General features: G+C 42.0%; 1 protein-coding gene across 3 annotated transcripts in view; it reads left to right on the forward strand.

Annotated features, from left to right (window-relative positions):
• The first annotated feature begins 656 nt into the window (after positions 1 to 656).
• The window catches only part of PISD (phosphatidylserine decarboxylase), a 50,977-nt gene continuing 32,730 nt past the window's right edge, over positions 657 to 18,903 (forward strand). Inside the window, exons 1-3 of one of the 3 annotated variants that reach the window (XM_040349763.1) lie at positions 657 to 765; positions 935 to 972; positions 5,648 to 5,823. In XM_040349763.1, the coding sequence (XP_040205697.1) occupies positions 716 to 765; positions 935 to 972; positions 5,648 to 5,823 (264 nt within the window). In that variant the 5' untranslated portion in view covers positions 657 to 715. Of the gene's footprint in view, positions 766 to 934; positions 973 to 5,647; positions 5,824 to 15,861; positions 16,171 to 16,448; positions 16,552 to 17,164; positions 17,331 to 18,903 lie in introns of those variants that run through there. The other 2 variants (XM_040349753.1, XM_040349772.1) reach the window with 2 other exon arrangements.

The following is an 18,903-nucleotide window of genomic DNA, read 5'->3' on the forward strand; positions in this document are numbered from 1 at the left end:
CCACATACATGTAAAAATCAACAATCTAGAAATTTCCTAGAACCCTTAAACATTATATATTTTTAAGCAGAGGCCCTTGGAGAATAAAGGGTTGGCTGTTGCAATTGTTTACATCGCACGATAATTGCGCAGCCATTTTTAAAACACACATTTTCAGGAAAAAATACGATTTAATGAATTCTAGGACAAACCCACATTCTTTTGTAACATATAAAAGAAGATGTTTTGCCTAGTATATAGATATCTAATATGTCTCGCTTAAAAATGCGCATGCCCTTGGAATGGTGACAAACTACGGTACATTATATTATCCATAGGCAATACTTTTAAAAGCCTTCACAAGTTATCACAAGTTATCAGATCAGAGTTTAACAGGAAGTGTGGTGCTGGAATTATTGCTCTCACATGTCTCACATTTAAGACAATGCTCAGATGTGTGGTGCAATCACTATTTACATATGTGTGTGTATAAACACAAATACTAGTAGAGGCACTCCCCGAGGGATCAAACAGCGGAGCTCATATTATCGCCACCAAGTGTTCACAAACAAGCACAGCAGCCCAGTACAGCCTGGTCTACGACAAGATGGCGCTGCAAGCTCCTGTCTTGGTATAGTGAAGTGGGGCTCTAGTGTATGAAAAGGGCGGCCCGGATTGGCTGACTTCTCGGCTGTGTTACCTGAGTCATTACCGGTGCAGGGGTGACAGGAGGAAGATGGCGCTGTGCATGTGGAGGACGTACAGTCTTCAGTGCAGGCTGACCAGGTACAACATTTTCCCCGATATGAAAGAAATAATATACAGCCTGAGGAAAGGAACACGTGCTGTTCTTCTCTTCTAGTGCTGACTGGAGGACACACCCAGCATGTTCTAGCTGTCCTCACTACCTGCTTGTATATACAATGTAACCTTATGCTCATTTCTTTTTTTCTAGGATCTTGAAGGCTGACCAGCTTCGGAGCTTTCATTCCAGTGAGTGTGCTTCTTGTATAAATCCTTCTTTCTATCTCACCTGTCTATATAGTTATTGCTCTTCCTCCCAGTCTATAGAATGGGTCTGTCACATTTCTTATAACCACAAGAAGCATCAAACCTCAACCAGTCACACAAGTGTCCATACGGCTATCTAGTCTACTAAATGGGGGTTACACCGTAGAGTTAAAGTCAAATGGTCAAGTCTTCCTTTTTTTTTTTTTTTTTTTTTTTTTTTTTAATTTAAATCCACTTTATTTTTATTTTCTATTTCATACATAGATATGCCTATTTGGCATCCATTGCAGTTCAAGTAACATGCATTATACAACATTTTTACATTCCTATAATATTCCCATGTACATCTCTTTATTTATTGTATCCCACCCCCCTGTCCTCTGCACTCTACATAAAAAATCTATCCATCACCAGTTTTCACCCAAAAAAAAAAAAATGTTAACATTACATTCAGCCGAGTTGTCAATCACAATCGGCTGTTTATTTTTATTTTATCCCTGTACATACCGTATTTTCACCGCTGGGTATGTCTTCTGCGGGACTGGGCGTTCCCAATTGATTGACAGGCTTCCGACCGTCGCATACATCGCGTCACAAGTTGCCTTGTCGGTACGGCTCTATACGGCGCCTGCGCATCGTCATTTGACTTCTTTCGGCAACTCGTGACGCGCAGTATGCGACGGTCGGAAGCCTGTCAATCAATTGGGAACGCCCAGTCCCGCAGAAAACATACCCGGAAGCAGCGGTGAAAATACGGTATGTACGGGGATAAAATAAAAATAAACAGCCGATTGTGATTGACAACTCGGCTGAATGTAATGTTAAAATTTTTTTTTTTTGGGTGAACCTCCGCTTTAAGCACCGCTCACCCTCTTACATGCCACATTTGGCATGTAATTTTTTTTTGGGGGGGGGGGGAGTGGGGGCTTCAGTAGGAGTTGGACTTCCTGTCCTACTTCTACCTACGGGCTGCCTAGATGATGACTCCTCTTGCCTTAGGCGGCCCCTCCCTCTAGGTCACAGGTGTCAAACACAAGGCCCGTGGGCCGAAAATGGCCCTCCAGGCCATTTCATGTGGCCCTTGCACCTATTCTGCAGCTGCAGGAGAGCTCCAGCCCTCCTCTGGTCCTCCTCAAGACCCCTACTTTCTGCTTTCAAGCAATGCATCCAGATTATTCCCAGTAGCATAAGTAAAGGGGGGTGCACTGTGATGTAAGGAAAAGTGGGGGACTCAACTTCTGATGGTGGGGTGGTTCTTAACATCTAATGTAAGTGGAGGGGATGTGCTGAACATCTAATCTTACAGATACGACCGGCCCTTTTGATGCTGATGCGGGCCACGATAAAATTGAGTTTGACACCCCTGCTCTAGGTGATCTCCTGGGACACGTGACAGGTTCAAGGAGATCACCTGTCCACTCCTAAAGCGCAGCGCGACTCACGTATGTGCAGTGCCTTCCCGGCCGTGAAGCAAGCCGAAAGCTGTCATGGCCGGGTGCCCACAGTGTGAATGTAGGCGCTGGCGGAGAGGGGGGGGAGAGGACTCTGGGCGGCCACATCGCTGGACCGTGGAGTGGGTAAGTGTCTGTTTATTAAAAGTCGGCAGCTACACTTTTTGTAGCTGCTGACTTTTAATAAACATAAAAAGGCTGGAAATCCGCTTTAATAAAGACTTGATTTATTTTTTATTTTTTTGAAAAAACAATTTTTCATAGTTTATCATAACGTTTTGCAAACGAGTCAGTAGGTGACATTAATGAGGAGGCATGGATTGGCAGCACTGGCGGGCACTGTTGGGACTGCACTAATAATCCACACACTGATTATCAGGCTACTGATTATTTGGCTGCATTCATATTTCTGTGCTGCGTCTGCGCACGTTTTTTTCATGCTCCACGCATAGGGCAGCCCATTCATTTGAGTAGGTCGTCCTACGTGTGACAGATGTAAAGCTCCTGTGCATTTCTGGGCAGATAGCTTTGTGCATTTTTTCTTTTTTTTTTCTTTTACTGCTTGTCTGTATGCATGCCTACCGGCTGTGTTTGGGTTGGCATTAACCGTGAAAAGTGACATTTGTTTTTCACAGGACGCTTGGATATCAATGGGGTCTTATCGTAGATGGGTTTAGTTCTTCTTTGAAGCTGGTGTCAACTGATGACATGTGCAGTACAATGGCAACTGCAAATTAAACGGAGGTCAAGATTGCCATATCCTTGGCTGTAAACGATAGGAAGGTTTATTTCTGCTTTTAAGTTAAACTTTAGGGTAGGAATGAAAATTGGTAGACATAGAGGACTTTTGATGCTGAACAGACATGCTTTATGGGTTATTTACGAAAGGCAAATCTACTTTGCACTACAAATGCACTGAAAGTGCACTTGTAAGTGCAGTCACTGTAAATCTGAGGGGAAGATCTAAAATGAGTGGAAGATCTAAAATGAGGGGAAGCTCTGCTGATTTTATCATCCAATTATGTGCAAGCTAAAATTATGTTTTTTATTTTCCTTGCATGTCCCCCTCAGATCTACAGTGACTGCATTTCCAAGTGGACTTGTAGTGCAAAATGGATTTTCCTTTTGTAAATAACCCCCTTTGTCTCTTTCACATTAAAGCTATTTACCTGCCTGTCTGCTCCTGTACACGCAGCTCGCTACACAGTTTTGGCACTGCCGAATCTAACAAATTCCTGCGCATTCGCAGGAGTGAAGTCATCTTGGCCCGGCCAATGACAGTGGCCGTGATCGAGACCCGGAAGCCAGCTGGTGGGGATCTCCGGGGACAGTGCATCGCTGCAGTCATGATGACTATTGCTCTGCTTTTAAGTTCCATTCAGCTGGACTTATTCTTAGGCCCCATACACACTATTAGATTTTCTGCAGATTTTTGCCTTTAGATTTACCAAAACCATATAATATGAGGTCAAACCTTAGGAGTTTTAATCTGTATGCAACCAGGGAGGGGGAAGTATAGGTGTAACATGTACCAAAGGTGAACTTGGCTTTTAATAAAACTTGTAAAGTGCTGAGCAATATGAGTTGTTTTTGTACTCAATGAGGTTTTTTGATTGCTGGGCACACCAGGCCTACCGATGCTGTGAGCCTGAGTCCATCCTGGAAGACATTTAAAGTTCCAGTAGACCTAATATTATTTAGAGGTCCATGCTGTGGTGAGCATACTACATATGTGTGGGGCAAGACATGATGGAGATACACTTTATACAGCTTTCTGCACACAAGATCACGGGTGCTTTCAGTTGCTAGTCTTCATGTGAGTAGATTTGTTTTCATATTTATATAGTATCTTGGAAACAGTGAGTTAGAGCTGCACGATTCTGGATAAAATGAGAATCACGATTTTTTTTTTTCTTGGAATAAAGATCATGATTCTCTCACGATTCTCGCGGTGTAACATCATCTTTCACATTATACAAAAAAATTGGGCTAACTTTACTGTTGAGTATTTCTTTTTTCTCTAGGATCTCTGCTAAAATATATATATATATATATATATATATATATATATATATATATATATATATATATATATATATATATATATAATGTTTGGAGATTCTAAGTAATTTTCTAGCAAAAAATATGGATTTTAACTTGGAAGCAACAAATGTTAGAAAAAGGTTTGGTCTTTGAGTCTAATGTCACACTGTAGCGATGTTGGACACCGCATTGCATGTGATTCGCACCTGCACTGTGGTGCCAAATACATGCGATGTCTGTGCAGTGTGAGTTCAGCCATTGGATTTGCATAAGAAAAAGGTGCAGGGACTTTTTTTCCCACACTGCAATCGGATCACATGGGTGTTCTCACCCATGCGATCCAATTCCTGTCCAAATCCACAGTTCGCACTGGGATCTGTGAACCGATCTGGGGGTGTCATTAACATTGTATTGATACCCACAGTGGTTTACAGAGGGCGGTGTGAACTGCCTGCAGGAGAGATGCGATGCGGGGACCGGCGCTGAAATCGCGCTGGTTCCTGCATCGCTACAGTGTGAACCTAGGCTTAGTGGTTAACTGCCCTCATCTACCGACCGAAGTTAATTTCTTTCATCTAAACGAACCAAGAGATGCATTGTATCTCCTCCCATCTCAGCGCTGAGGAATGTTGATAAACATTTGTCAGCTTTTTTTAATTTATTTTTTGACAGCTCGGCTCTGCGCTGTTTACATAGAATTGCGGAAACAGCTGATTAGCATCGTGAGAGGGGGTTGAATTGAGCTCATGTTCCTTTAACGATTAATCGTGCAGCTCTACAGTGAGTACTATGTAGTCTCTCTTGCTTGCCTGCTGAGGTTTTTCTGGGTCGTGGGATATATTGGAGGTAAAACATATTACTTGGAGGTCCATACAATAGGGTGAGCACTAGAAGTGGGTATTTGATAGAACGCTGCACATACTAAAAGTTGATTTTCTATAATAAGCCAAGGAGTGATTTATCCCGCTTTGTATGGGGTTGGCCTACATTTTCCGATTGTTGCAAGCTATGGTGAGACTTTTGCATCGCTTTTTTCATCTAGCAATTTCTCTTTAAAATGCCTCTTTCTGTATCAAAATTGGTTAACATCCTTCACTGGAATGTTGATAGTTTTAGTGTCATTTTTATTTTATTTTGCCAACAACTTTATTTTTATTGTACAGGTGGAAGGAGATTTCAAGCTGCATCTCTTGCTCTGGGTGTCAAGTTCAGACCTCTGTATGTGCTTCTGGGAACAAGTGGAGGTTATGCAGGCTACAAACAGTATGAAAGTTATAAATTCCATAGATTGGAGAAGCTTGGAATAGAGGTTCCCCCACAAGTAGCTCACACCTGGGAGGTAGGGTCTTCTATACTTGATGTACTGTTTTATATTGCAAGGAATGTTTGTGTGTGTGTGTGTGTGTTGTGTGTTTGTGTGTGGTGTTTTTTTTTTTTTGGAAATTCAAGCTATAGTTTGAGGGAAATGGATACAAGTAAACTGTATGGGGATATGGCAGGAGACTATGGAAAATAAACTAGCTTCATCTTTTTGTGATAAGTTGGTTAGTTCTTCTGAGGCTCAATATAGCTAAATTTAAAGTTTTGCATTCAGGGGGTAAAATGAAGGGTGTTCTGTCTCTGTCTGTCTCTGTCAAGTCCCCCCCCCCCCCCCAGATTCAGGGATCGTATTGGCACTGTTAAATTCATATGGGGGTGCGGACAGCCCGTACCCAGGTGCTCCCCTCAGTGGGGTGACACCATCAAGATGCTGTCAAGCCCCCCCATCAGTGTAGTGTGACTTGTGGGCTCTTTTCCCTGCTCAGTTCAGCAGGGAACTTGGTGGCGCTGTGACAGGAGAAAAGTGAGCTGCGGGCTGTCAGCAGTTTCCCCATACTCGCTCCTACTAGGTTCCCCGACCAACTTCCTGCACACTCCATTCCTACCCCATTGGCCATAACTGAGGGCCAATCAAATGAGACTAGGAAAGGAGAGCGTCATGGGACATGTAGTCCCAAAGATTGGTGGCCCCATTTTCCACAGGGAGGAGGCTACAGCACGATCAAGAGAGAGAGAGAAAATGCAGCCTGGAAAAAAGCTGAGGGAGTGAGTGCTACAGGACAAAGAAAGAGGAGTTGGCTGGGCGGAAGCCAGAGAGAGAGCTACGCTACCCAGTACCACTAGAGAGAGACTGAGCCACTGCCGGGATACAGACATGCTACACTACTGACCAGAGTCACCCCAGGGAAACCCATAGTGAGCGATAGTCCAGCTGGAGGGACTGTAATTTACTTCTACTTATCCTAGGGACTGTACTACGTCTGCAGTCTCTGGCCATGATAAGAACAGTTGAAAAGGGGCGGGGCATGAGTGACCCTAAAATGATGCCCTCCCTCCTGAAAAAAGTTCTGCGGACGGGGGGAATACTTTTGCAAAGGGACTGTACATGTGATTTATAAAATACAAATAAAAAATTGCTACGATTTCAAACAATCTTTCACGTTGGGGTATTGTTTGTAGAATTTTTGAGAAAAAGAATCGATTTCATCAATTTTGAAATAAGGCTGTAACAAAATGTGGAAAAAGTGCAGCGCTGTAAATACTTTCCTGATGCACTGTAAGTTAATAATAGCTACGTAGGAGCTTGGGCACAAGCAAACGGATTCATTGAGCTGAATTTATTTACCATTGATTAAGAGGGGGTGATTGATTCGTATGAAAACCCCTGAATATAGACGTTCCGAAACATCTTGTGATGTGAAGGACGGAGGTTTAATCTCTATCTATTGTAAAAGAAGCATTTGTAGGATCGTTGAATAGTCCACCTTTCCCCAAGAGGCTCTTTTGTGTGTGTCTGAAAGCACTGGCAAAACCAGTTCAGTTCGGAATGAGTGCTGAGGTAACCAGGGTAAATTATGCCAGTGCCGTGACCATTTCTTTTTATAGAGGAAGCAGCTGCCCTAACAAAGGAACACTGAATGTTCAATAAATCGTGCTGCTACAAGACTGATGCTGAAATTTGGGCTCTCACTAAGCGTGTAAAAAGAGAGTATTGTGACTATTGGTGTTTGCAATAGTCTTCCAAGAATTAAGTAAATGTGGTTCTCGTGAGACGCAATGTAGCCACGTGAAGATTTTTTCCATTCAGTTTGGCCCACTGTATTTATTGAGTTTGACATCCCAGGACGCTAGGCTAAAACGACCCAACTAGGGCACTAACTGCAATAAAAATCTGAAAGCTCAGAATTTGGGGGGAGGTGGACCTGACATATCCAATTCGTAATTTATTATTCCATGACTTGCCAATCTACCCTATCTCCCATCTTGGAGCCGGCTTACCCCATCTCCCTGCCTCGATACCGATTACGATTCTACTTAACCACTTCCCAACGGCCGTACGACAATATATGGCTGTAGGGTGGTTCTACTTCTCTGGGGCGCCGTCATTTGACGTCCGCCCCAATTGCGCGTTCCCCGCGCGCGCTCCCGAGCGCGCAGCGGGGAACTTCTGTGCTGGCCGTGTCCCTTTGGACACAGCCAATCACAGATCGCCGTGAACGGCCAATCGGAGTGGCCGTTTGCTAGGCGATCTGTGCGGCCAATGAGAGATGATCTCATATGTTTACATATGAGATCATTTCTCATTGCCGGCTCTCACAGACAGCGGTGCTGTCAGGGAGAGAGGAGACCGATCTGTGTCCCTTGTACATAGAGACACAGATCGGTCACCTCCCCCAGTCACCCCCCTTCCCCCACAGTTAGAACACTATATAGGGAATACATTTAACCCCTTCCTCACCCCTTCCCTGCCAGTCACATTTATACAGTAATTAGTGCATATTTATAGCACTGATTGCAGTATAAATGTGAATGGTGTCAAAAGTGTCCGATGTGTCCGCCATAATGTCGCAGTCGCAAAAATCGCAGATCGCCGCCATTACTAGTAAAAAAAAATAATAAAAAATTCTGTCCCTTATTTTGTAGGTGCTATAACTTTTGCGCAAACCAGTCGCTTATTGCGATTTTTTTTTTTTTTTTTTTTTTTTAATTTTTTTTTTTTTACTAAAAATATGTAGAATACGTATCGGCCTAGACTGAGGATAAAAAAAAAATTGAGCTATCTATTATAGCAACAAGTAAAATTTTTTCAAAATTGTCGCTCTATTTTTGTTTATAGCGCAAAAAATAAAAACCGCAGAGGTGATCAAATACCACCAAAAGAAAGCTCTATTTGTGGGAAAAAAATGACGTCAATTTAGTTTGGGAGCCACGTCGCACGACCGCGCAATTGTCAGTTAAAGCGACGCAGTGCCGAATCGCAAAAAGTCCTCTGGGCAGGAAGGGGGTTTAAGTGCCCAGTAAGGAAGTGGTTAAAAAAAAAACCTCTGGACCTCTACTAAACATGCCCTGGGTATTACAGGTTTCCTATCAAATACACCACTGTGGCACAATTCTTGTTATACGGAATCGGGTAACTAGAGGGATTCCAATCCTGGGAAAATTTGGGTATTCAATATATTTCACAGCCATACAATGAAGCCACTTTAAAGTCCCATTTAGAACTACAAAAAGAGTTTTTACTGCCATGACAGCACTTCTCAGGCGTGGCACTCCAGTTTGGAGCTCACAGAACACCCATTAATAAACAATATTCTAGCCTCACAGGATAAAAAGGGAATTTATAATACCCTTTCTACAAGGACACAGGATACGGCTTGGTTACCATGTAGACATAGATGGGAACACGATTTGGGTGAGGAATGGGATCTTTGCTGGTAGTCTATGCCAAATGTTTCAGTCTCTCCCTCATACCGACTTTCACAGTGGGGAAGCAGAGAATCGCCATTATGCCCCAAATGTAGCTGATGGAGATCTTATCCATTGGTTGTGGTGTTATCCAAAACTTTTCTGATACTGGAAAGCTGTGACCGATATAACTTCTTTAGTCTTTCCAACCACTGTTCAGTTAAATCCTGTAATATGTTTGCTGGGTGTGGGGGATGAGGAAATATTTACCCCACCCCAACAAATTTGGCAGTACTAAAATATTTTATAAAATATGGCAACCATGGCTAGACACTCCGGGCCTCGCCCCGTTGCAATTAGTCCTGTACAGGTTCCTGCAGGTATAATTCTTCATGCTCTTGATAAGGTAATAACAATTTTTTTTCCTTGATTGCAGTTATTGGCCTTTGGCCTAGCCCGTGGTTCAGGACTGGTTACTTTTCACTGGTTGGTTACACCAAAAAACATTTGTAGACCCTAAAATCACACTTACAGTATTTTGAGTGGTTCTCCTTCCCATTGGAAGGGCTGTTGGTTCATTTACGTTTTATCTTTTTGACTATAAAAAGAAAAGGTTGTTGTCATTCAATCAGATGCACACTCTTCAAATACATACTACTATAACCTTAGGCAATGGTACGTCAGGAAAACCCTTCACCCTTATTTACGGTTATTACAAAACTGCTTCTGATATGTACATTTTTTTATTTATTTTTTGTATTGTACCCCTTTCTTTACTGTATTTTTTTTTTTTTTTTTTTTACTATGGTATAGTAAATCAACATAAATTCCAAGAATTTCTGTCTGCTTGAAACATAAGGCATGCGGCATGGCACTGCACAGGTTAATGCATGACCTGTCTCTAGTGTGAGAACTCACACTTTCTGTGAGAAAACTTCATATCACACAATCCCTTTTGCTCTTCAGAGCTATTAACAGAGCCTACCGTGCTGGAAGAGATGTGTTGATTTAATCGCTTTAGCACTCAAACATTTGTGATGTAACAGAGAAATGACTAGGCATGCACTGGATGGTATGTGACCCAGAACAATAAGTTGTTTGTCCCTCTGGTGAATAGGACAAGTTAGGTTGAGTAATGCATGAATGTAGGGAAATCTACAAACTGCAGCCATAACATGTGAGCCCATCATTACAAAGTAATGAAAACAACACGGGGAATATAACTACACTAATACCTAGCTAAAACAACAAAAACATTCAAAAGTGTACAGTACCATTAACCACTTATGCACCTTCCTGCCCAAGCCAATTTTCAGCTTTCAGCGCTGTCGCACTTTGAATGACAATTGCGCCGTCATGCTACACTGTACCCAAACAATTTTTTTTAGAATTTTGTTCCCACAAATAGAGATTTCTTTTGGTGGTATTTGATCACCTCTGCGAAATGTTTTATTTTTTGCGCAACAACTAAAAAAAAAACGAATATTTTGAAAAAAATCGTTTTTTTAATTTTATTTTCTGTTAAAAAAAAAAATTATGTAAATAAGTACATTTTCTTCTTCGATTACGGGCACTCATAGGCGGCACTGATGGGCACTCATAGGCGGCACTAATGGGCACCTATAGGCGGCACTGGGCACTCATAGGCGGCACTTATGGGTACTTATAGCTGGCATGGATGGGCACTGGGCATGGATGGGCACTGAGGGGTGGCACTGATGGCATTGCTGGGCATCACTTGTTGATCCCATATTGTGCCAGTCACTGCCCATGTTGCCAGTCAGTGCCCATCAACGGCTCTTCCTGTTTACATCGTGATCAGCTGTGATTGAACACGGCTGATCACGTGGTAAAGAGCCTCCGCCGGAGGCTCTTTACCGAGATCGGAGATGCAGGGTGTCAGATTGACACTCCACATCACCGATCGCCGCTCTGCGCGCCCCGGCATGGTATCCTGCTGGACGTCAATAGACGTCCAGTCAAGATTTCAGAACTTCCTGGACGTCAATTGACTATTGGGCGGGAAGTGGTTAAACTAGTTTTTCCAAATACAGTTCATGTTTCTAACCAGATTTGAAAGCTGCTTTTAAATATTTTATTACATTGACAACTTTGTGTCAGAATACATTACAGCGGTGTTAGAGATCCCTGCATCCACATCATTTGTTGAGCACATTTAAAAAAGTGGTTGTGTTTTATACGCATATTCTTTAACCACTTTGAGACAAGCATGTTCTGAGAGGACGTATGCGGTTGTGTACAGCCTCGCGATCTGTGACCGCTTTCTAATTAGTCCGGGTACCGGGCCGCTGTGATTGGTCACATCACATGTTATCAGGGCCATTCACAGCGATCGCATTACCAGTAGTCGTCAAAGGCTGTATTCATGACACCATTGCTTACTACTGTCATTTCTGTGATTTAGTTACAGTGATCACATGGTACAGGGCCAATCACAGCTATCATAGTAGTACTTGGCCTAGGTTCACACTGCTGCGAATTCAAAATCGCGGTAAAATGCGCGATTTTACCGCGATTTCGCGGCTGCGATTTCGGCTGCAATTTAATGTAAATCGCGGCCCGAAATCGCAAAAAGTAGTACAGGAACTACTTTTTGAAATCGCAGATGCGACGTCGCACTGATTAGGACAGTGCCATTGCCGACAATTGCCGCCGATTTGAGATGCGATTTGACATGTCAAATCGCATCTCAAATCGTTCCAAATCGTACCCAGTGTGAACCAGGGCTCAATGCGGAACTTCAGTCATTTTTTTCATCTATTAAATCCTCTGCTCTTGTTTGTTTTAACTTTTGGATAGTAAAACATTTTTTCTGCCAGTAAATACCTTTTACAGCCCACTTCCTGATTCTTGTCTGGTAAAATCTTAGGCTTATGACCTCATGCACAGCTCTCTTTCACTCTTGTGAGAGTTTGCCAGGAAGGAAGGAAGGGGGAATGAGTAATAAGAGGGCCAATGAGAGCTGCAGAGCTAGAGGTGTGCTGCTGTGTGTCTTTGTAAATCCAGGAAGTGAACAGGCAGCAGCTTCAGCTGTCCACAGTTAAAATGGATGCACCCAGACTCGGTGAAGGGAGATTTCTGCAGCATATAGCAAGTACAAAGTCACAGTATGTCTGTGTGTGTGTATATATATATATATATATATATATATATATATATATATATATATATATATATATATATATATATATATATATATATATATATATATATATATATATATATATATATATATATATATATATATATATATATATATATATATATATATATATATATATATATATATATATATATATATATATATATATATATATATATATATATATATATATATATATATATATATATATATATATATATATATATATATATATATATATATATATATATATATATATATATATATATATATATATATATATATATATATATATATATATATATATATATATATATATATATATATATATATATATATATATATATATATATATTATATAAAAAATGTTTTTAGTCCAAATTATGTGGGCAGACTGCAGTTTCTCTTTAATGGCTGGAATGCAGCCAGAGTGTGTGTTAAAAAAAAAAAAAAAAAAAAAAAAAAAAAATCCTTTACAGCCATCATGTCTGTGAAAAGCAGTCTCGCTGTGAAATTGCAATTATTACTGGCTAATGTACTAGAAAGCTGTCTCAACTGTTTTATTTCTGTCTGTATAAGTAATTGAGTTCTATGTTTCTTGTAACTTCTTCCTTTAACTCTGCAAAAAAGGATTGTTTACTGACACTCCTATTTTTTACTTTTATACCATTGTATAATCGGAGTGGTTGGAATGAGTGTATTCATGCTTGCCCTATTCCAGCTTCAGTGTACTCTGTTTGTTCTGGAACTGCAGATTATTTGTAGAGTTGAGCGAATGTTTATTCTCCCCGTTGGCTGTTCTCCCCATTCGGTGAACAATCGAATTTGCAGGGTGTTTGCCCTGCAATGCAGCGGCAGGCCTCACCCCGGTACTGTTTTTTTAGAGCTGATGTGGGCCCTCTCATAACAACCGATACAGCTAAGCAGCCGCTTGCAACTTGAAAAAACTCACCACACATCTATTAAATCTGTTGTATGCCCAAAAAACAACCTGTAAAGAAAAAGCATAATGAGCTAGCATGCATCGGTGTGCCACTACTTATATTATATTTAGAGTACAGTGGCAAGAAAAAGTATGTGAATGCTGTCAAATGATGCCCGGTGCTCCTTCTTTCCAAAGTAGAGGCTTACTAATACGGTACAGGAGGTGTGTTGCTGGCCAGATCCCTAGGGGGGAAAAGCCTAAAAAGGGAAAATGAATGCAGCCACCACATCTGATGATTTCCAAGCTGCGATATATTACATATTTGGTTTTTGGTTCAATACCGCTTTAGGTCTTTAGTGTATTAGTGGTACACTTAACTGCAATGGGTGGAATAGCTAATAAAAAAATAAAAAAATTGGGACTTTGGGAATATATTTTGTAGCTGTCCAAAATGGCAAGCAAACAAAAAATAGTTACATAGTTGGGGAGGTTGAAAAAAGACACAAGTTCATAATGTCCAACCTATATGTGTGATTTTATGTCAGTATTGCATTGTATATCCCTGTATGTTCAGTCGTTCAGGTGCTTATCTAATAGTTTTTTTTAAATTATCGATGCTTCCTGCTGAAACCACTGCCTGTGGAAGAGAACTCCACATTCTAACCGCTCTTACTGTAAAGAACCCTCTACACCACAGGTGTCAAACACAAGGCCCACGGGCCGAATCTGGCCATCCAGGCCATTTCATGTGGCCCTCGCACCTCTCCTGCAGCTGCCGGAGAGCTCCAGCTCTCCTCTGGTCCTCCTCCAGACCCTGTACTTTCTGCTTTCAAGCAATACATCCAACTTCTTCCCAGCAGCAGCGTAAGGAAAGGGGGGTGAACTGTGATGTAGGGAAGAGTGGGAGACTCAACTTCTGATGGTGGGGTGGCTCTTGATATCTAATATAAGGGTAGGGGATGTGCTGGACATCTAATCTTGCAGATACAACCGGCCCTTTTGAGGGCAATCATAATGCTGATGTGCACGATGAAATTGAGTTTGTCACCCCTGCTCTACGCAGACAATTGGAATACAATGCTGCAACTTGTTTCAGGCATTTTACACTACTAGCATGTAAAGGAGAACCTGGAGAATTGCTATAAGACTATATGTGCTAGTCTGAACCTTAATAAGGAACTGAGATTTTATCAGAAAGCTGATTCTATGTTTCTGGACTCTATACATGTTACCTGGACAGTGCAAAGTTCTTGTTGGATTTCAGATCTACGTAACCAGTTTGCAGCCATTCCTATGTTTTTGGAAACTGAAGAAAACTAAAATATGAATTTATAATGTCTTCCTGAGAGATTTTTGAACAAACAGCCAGGGGCGGCTCTAGGCTTTGAGGCCTTAGGCAAAACTTGACATGGGGCCCCCACTCACACCCATGATGGGAAAAATAATTCAAGGACAAGAGCCTCTTCCCCACAACCCTGGCTGGTGGTTGTGGGGGTCTGCGGGCAGGGGGCTTATCGAAATCTGGAAGCCCCCTTTAACAAGGCGGCCCCCAGATCTTGCTCTTTAATAACTAATCGGCGGGGGCCACCTGGTGTTGTCACCTGGTGAACCCACCCCCTTGTGACGTCATTAACTGAAGGGAATGCTGGGACATTGACGTCACAAGGGGTGGTGTCACTGATATTCACTTGTTGTTAGGGACGCTGCCGGCCCCGCTCCTGAGCACAGCAACGTTGGGGTCCCCTGTCCCTCAAAACTGGGGTAATGCATTGGGCAATTTAGGTGGCCGCAAGGCCCCTGTGAGGTCTTAGGCGACCGCCTAATTAAAGAGCCGCCTCTGCAAACAGCAATACAGTATGGTGGCAAATAACTGACAAGATCTGAAGAGCCTAATTTTTTTCTTTGTTTGTATACAGAAAACTATTTTTTTTAAGTTAAAGGACACAAACGGTGCAATGAATGAAGAATTGTGTAAGTGACCATATTGTTATCCATATTGTGGAATATGTTAAAATGATCTTTGAAAGTGGTAATCTCGGAAATGGACTTTCCAACCTCTTTGCGGGTGGTTCATGTCAGTTTTGCTAAGCTTTGGAAATGGTTTGTATTCGCTTTGTTGTATCTGACAGTCATTATGAGCTTAAACCTCAATTAACTCATGCATCCCTCAGTTGGATTGTTACTCCAGGATTAACACTTCATCATGGTATCAGGTCAGGAGGAAAACCAGCATAGAATAAATAAAATGACCTAGGCTTCCTGGAACAGAGAAATGTTCATCAACGGGTTGGAAAAGGTGTTGAGAATTTCCAAGGATGCAAAGAGCCTTTTTTTATATTTTAGCTTTTTAAAAGTCGTGCATATGTTGTGTTTATAGATATAGCATTTCCTTCTACAGAAGGACATTTCTGTGGGTGTGAATATCAAATGTGATTTACATATTCTCATGTATAGATCATGTGGTAGAGCTGACCTGTATATTTAAATGCTGTGAGGGATAAAGGGCGAGGAACTCCTAGCTGATGAGGTAGGGAAGGAGGAGCGAGAGATAGAAACCTGCTTATTGCCGAGTATTATTCTGTGTCGTCACATCCTCCGCCAGGCTAGGAGGCAGCAAAGACCGGCAGCCTCGGACCTGATGATGTGCCAGTCACCGAAGGGCCACCACGGTCCGGACCTTTACCCGAGGAGATGGTGAAATGCCGGAAGCCTGCAAACAACCTTGCTCCCTTCAGATGTAACCTGCGCAAAGTGAAGCTTCATGTTCGCAGAACACGAGCAGCCAGTGCCAATAACAGTGCCAGGGAAGAGCAAACAGACCCAGCAGAACCAGCAAAACCTGACAGTTCTACAAGCAGACGGGCACGCTTCAGGTACCTTCCGATTGCAGGTCAGCCAAAATGAGGAAAGGACAGGGAGAGCAATGGCTAAGCTTTTGTTTGGCCTAATTAGGCAAAAGCTCCTTATGTATTCAGTGGAGTGAGGGGTGGGGGAGAGAATGATGCTACTGCGTGGTCTGTCGGGCAGAAAAGCAGCTTGCTCAGCATTTGCAGCGTGAAAGAGGCACCAGGCCTGAAAGGAATGTGTCACTGGAAGGGATGGATGGGGAAAGAGGCAGAAAAGCAGGGATTGGTCCATGGCTGTCTGCATTGAAGGGGGAGTGTGAGAGGCGGCTCTGGCTCCTGGGTACCTCATCTCCTGCTTGACATCAGTGAAAAAGATCTTGAGCTGAATATCTCAGCATTCCACTTAATGTAAGTTGCTTTGTATTTTTTATTGATACTTTGATCTCAGCACGGCATACTTTTTGTGTTTTTTCAGCCATTATTTGCAAAATTGCTGTTGGAATGGATGATTAGTCTCTGTAGTATTTTTACATTGTGCTTCTTGCAATTGATCTGGCTGTACTCTTTGTGCTTTGGTCAGCTGGACCCTTGCAGACAGTACTGAAAATCTGATTTGTATCTGGATAATCGTGATAGGTTAAGAAGGTGCTTATCTGTGTCTGGTGAGGTTGGCCCAGCCCTTAAAACTTTAATGGAACCTGTTTTATGAAACATTAATGATCTCTTCTGGTCGGCAACTTTGTTTTTTTTAATTAGCTGGATTTGTGTTCATCATGTAAGTTTGTCTTGTGGTCCTTTTGATTGTATGTGGTATACCCTCTTTCTAGGAAATAAAGGCATAAGGCTCTGAATAGTTAGGCAAACTGTAGTGTTCTAAACGTCCTCCAGCAGGCCTGTCCTGTAGAAAGTCGCAATGGATTACACCTGTTGGGCACTGCAAAGTTGCTTCCATAGTGCCAGTGGTGTAGTGCTCAGACTGGGTATGTGCCAGGATCTTTTCATAATTGTGTCTGATTTGCAGGTTGCAGTTCCCTCAGCTGGCTCTCAGACGGAGGTTAGGGCAGCTGACCTGTATGTCTAGGTCTGCCCTGAAGCTGCGTTCTTGGCCTCTCACGATCCTTTATTACCTCTTACCATTTGCTGCACTTCGGCCCTTGGTCAGAGTAGGATGGCGACCTACTAGCAGGGTAAGTTTACAGTTTGTCTTTTGTTTTGTGACTGCAAGAGTAATCCGTATGTGGATATTGAACCATTATATATTACCACATTGCAATAATGTTTCCTAAACTGAATCGCCTTGTTCAGAGAGGATAATTTACACACATAACTAGTATAGGTCGGTATGTTCGAGAAAAATAACTTCCTTTCAAATGTAATATTGGTGGCTATAATCAGGAGTTCCATAAGCGGTAATGAAATCATCAGTAGTGGTTACTGAGCAGTCACATTCCTTTGTGTGTTGCCAACCACTGGCAAATCTCATAAGGAAAATGATGGGCTGTGAAAGGGACCTGTCTGGCTCTTTCTGGTTATGAAACTTTCAGGACCACACCAACTCCTTGTGGAACAATCTCATGAGCAGACCATTCCCTTTTCTACATACAGTATAATACAGAAAAGTTTTTAATCTACCAGATTTGCCAGCATGTTTCCATTACTGCATGTAGTAACAACAACTTGCCACAGTACTGATTATTACTAGAGAGCGAACTAGTACAGAGCTCAATTGTTGCATTGCTCGCAAATAGGGGCCAGTGAATGGTCAACATTTCAGACTATTTTACATTTAGCTCCACTTTGTTTATAAAAAATAAATAAAAATTATAAATATATATATATTACACACACAGTGGGGCAAAAAAGTATTTAGTCAGCCACCAATTGTGCAAGTTCTCCCACTTTAAAAGATGAGAGAGGCCTGTAATTGTCCTCATAGGTATACCTCAACTATGAGAGACAAAACGTGGAAACAAATCCAGACAATCACATTATCTGATTTGGAAAGAATTTATTTGCAAATTATGGTGGAAAATAAGTATTTGGTCACCTACAAACGATTTCTGTCTCTCACAGACCTGTATCTTCTTCTTTAACCACCTCCAGACCCTGCACTGTATATATACGTCCTAATTTTAAAGATGGATATCTCGGTAACGGCAGCAGCTGCTGCCACAACCGAGGTATCCATCTTTAGTGCTAAGGGTCCTGTACACAATAACGGTGGTCTTCGCCGCGAGATCGCCGTTATCGGTGGTGGGAGAGGGGGCCCCCCCCTCCCGCCGCTTACCGTTGACGTCGATAGCGGCGGAGGCGACCGGGTCTGTTCGGCAGCTGACTGGGGGTGCGAGTGAGGGAAAAATGTCCTTCACCTGTGCCCATAGCTCTGCTGGGCGGAAGTGACATCAAAACGTCAGTCCCGCCCAGCGTCTTAAAGAAACATATTTTTTTTTTTTTTGTCATTTGAAAAAATTTGTTTAAATTATTTTCTTGCATTTTAGTCTAAATATCTTTTTGACCCCAGATCTCATATTTAAGAGGACCTGTCATGCTTTTTTCTATTACAAGGGATGTTTACATTCCTTATAATAGGAATAAAAGTGATCAAATAGTTACTTTTTACACTGAAAAAAACCCAAAAAACAAAATAAAAATAAATAAGAAAACCAAAAAATGTTTTTTTTAAAGCGTCCCGACGAGCGTGCAGAAGCGAACGCATACGCGAGTAGCGCCTGCATATGAAATCAGTGTTCAAATCACACA

This window comes from Rana temporaria, chromosome 1, assembly GCF_905171775.1.
Source record: "Rana temporaria chromosome 1, aRanTem1.1, whole genome shotgun sequence".
NCBI classification, from domain to species: domain Eukaryota; kingdom Metazoa; phylum Chordata; class Amphibia; order Anura; family Ranidae; genus Rana; species Rana temporaria.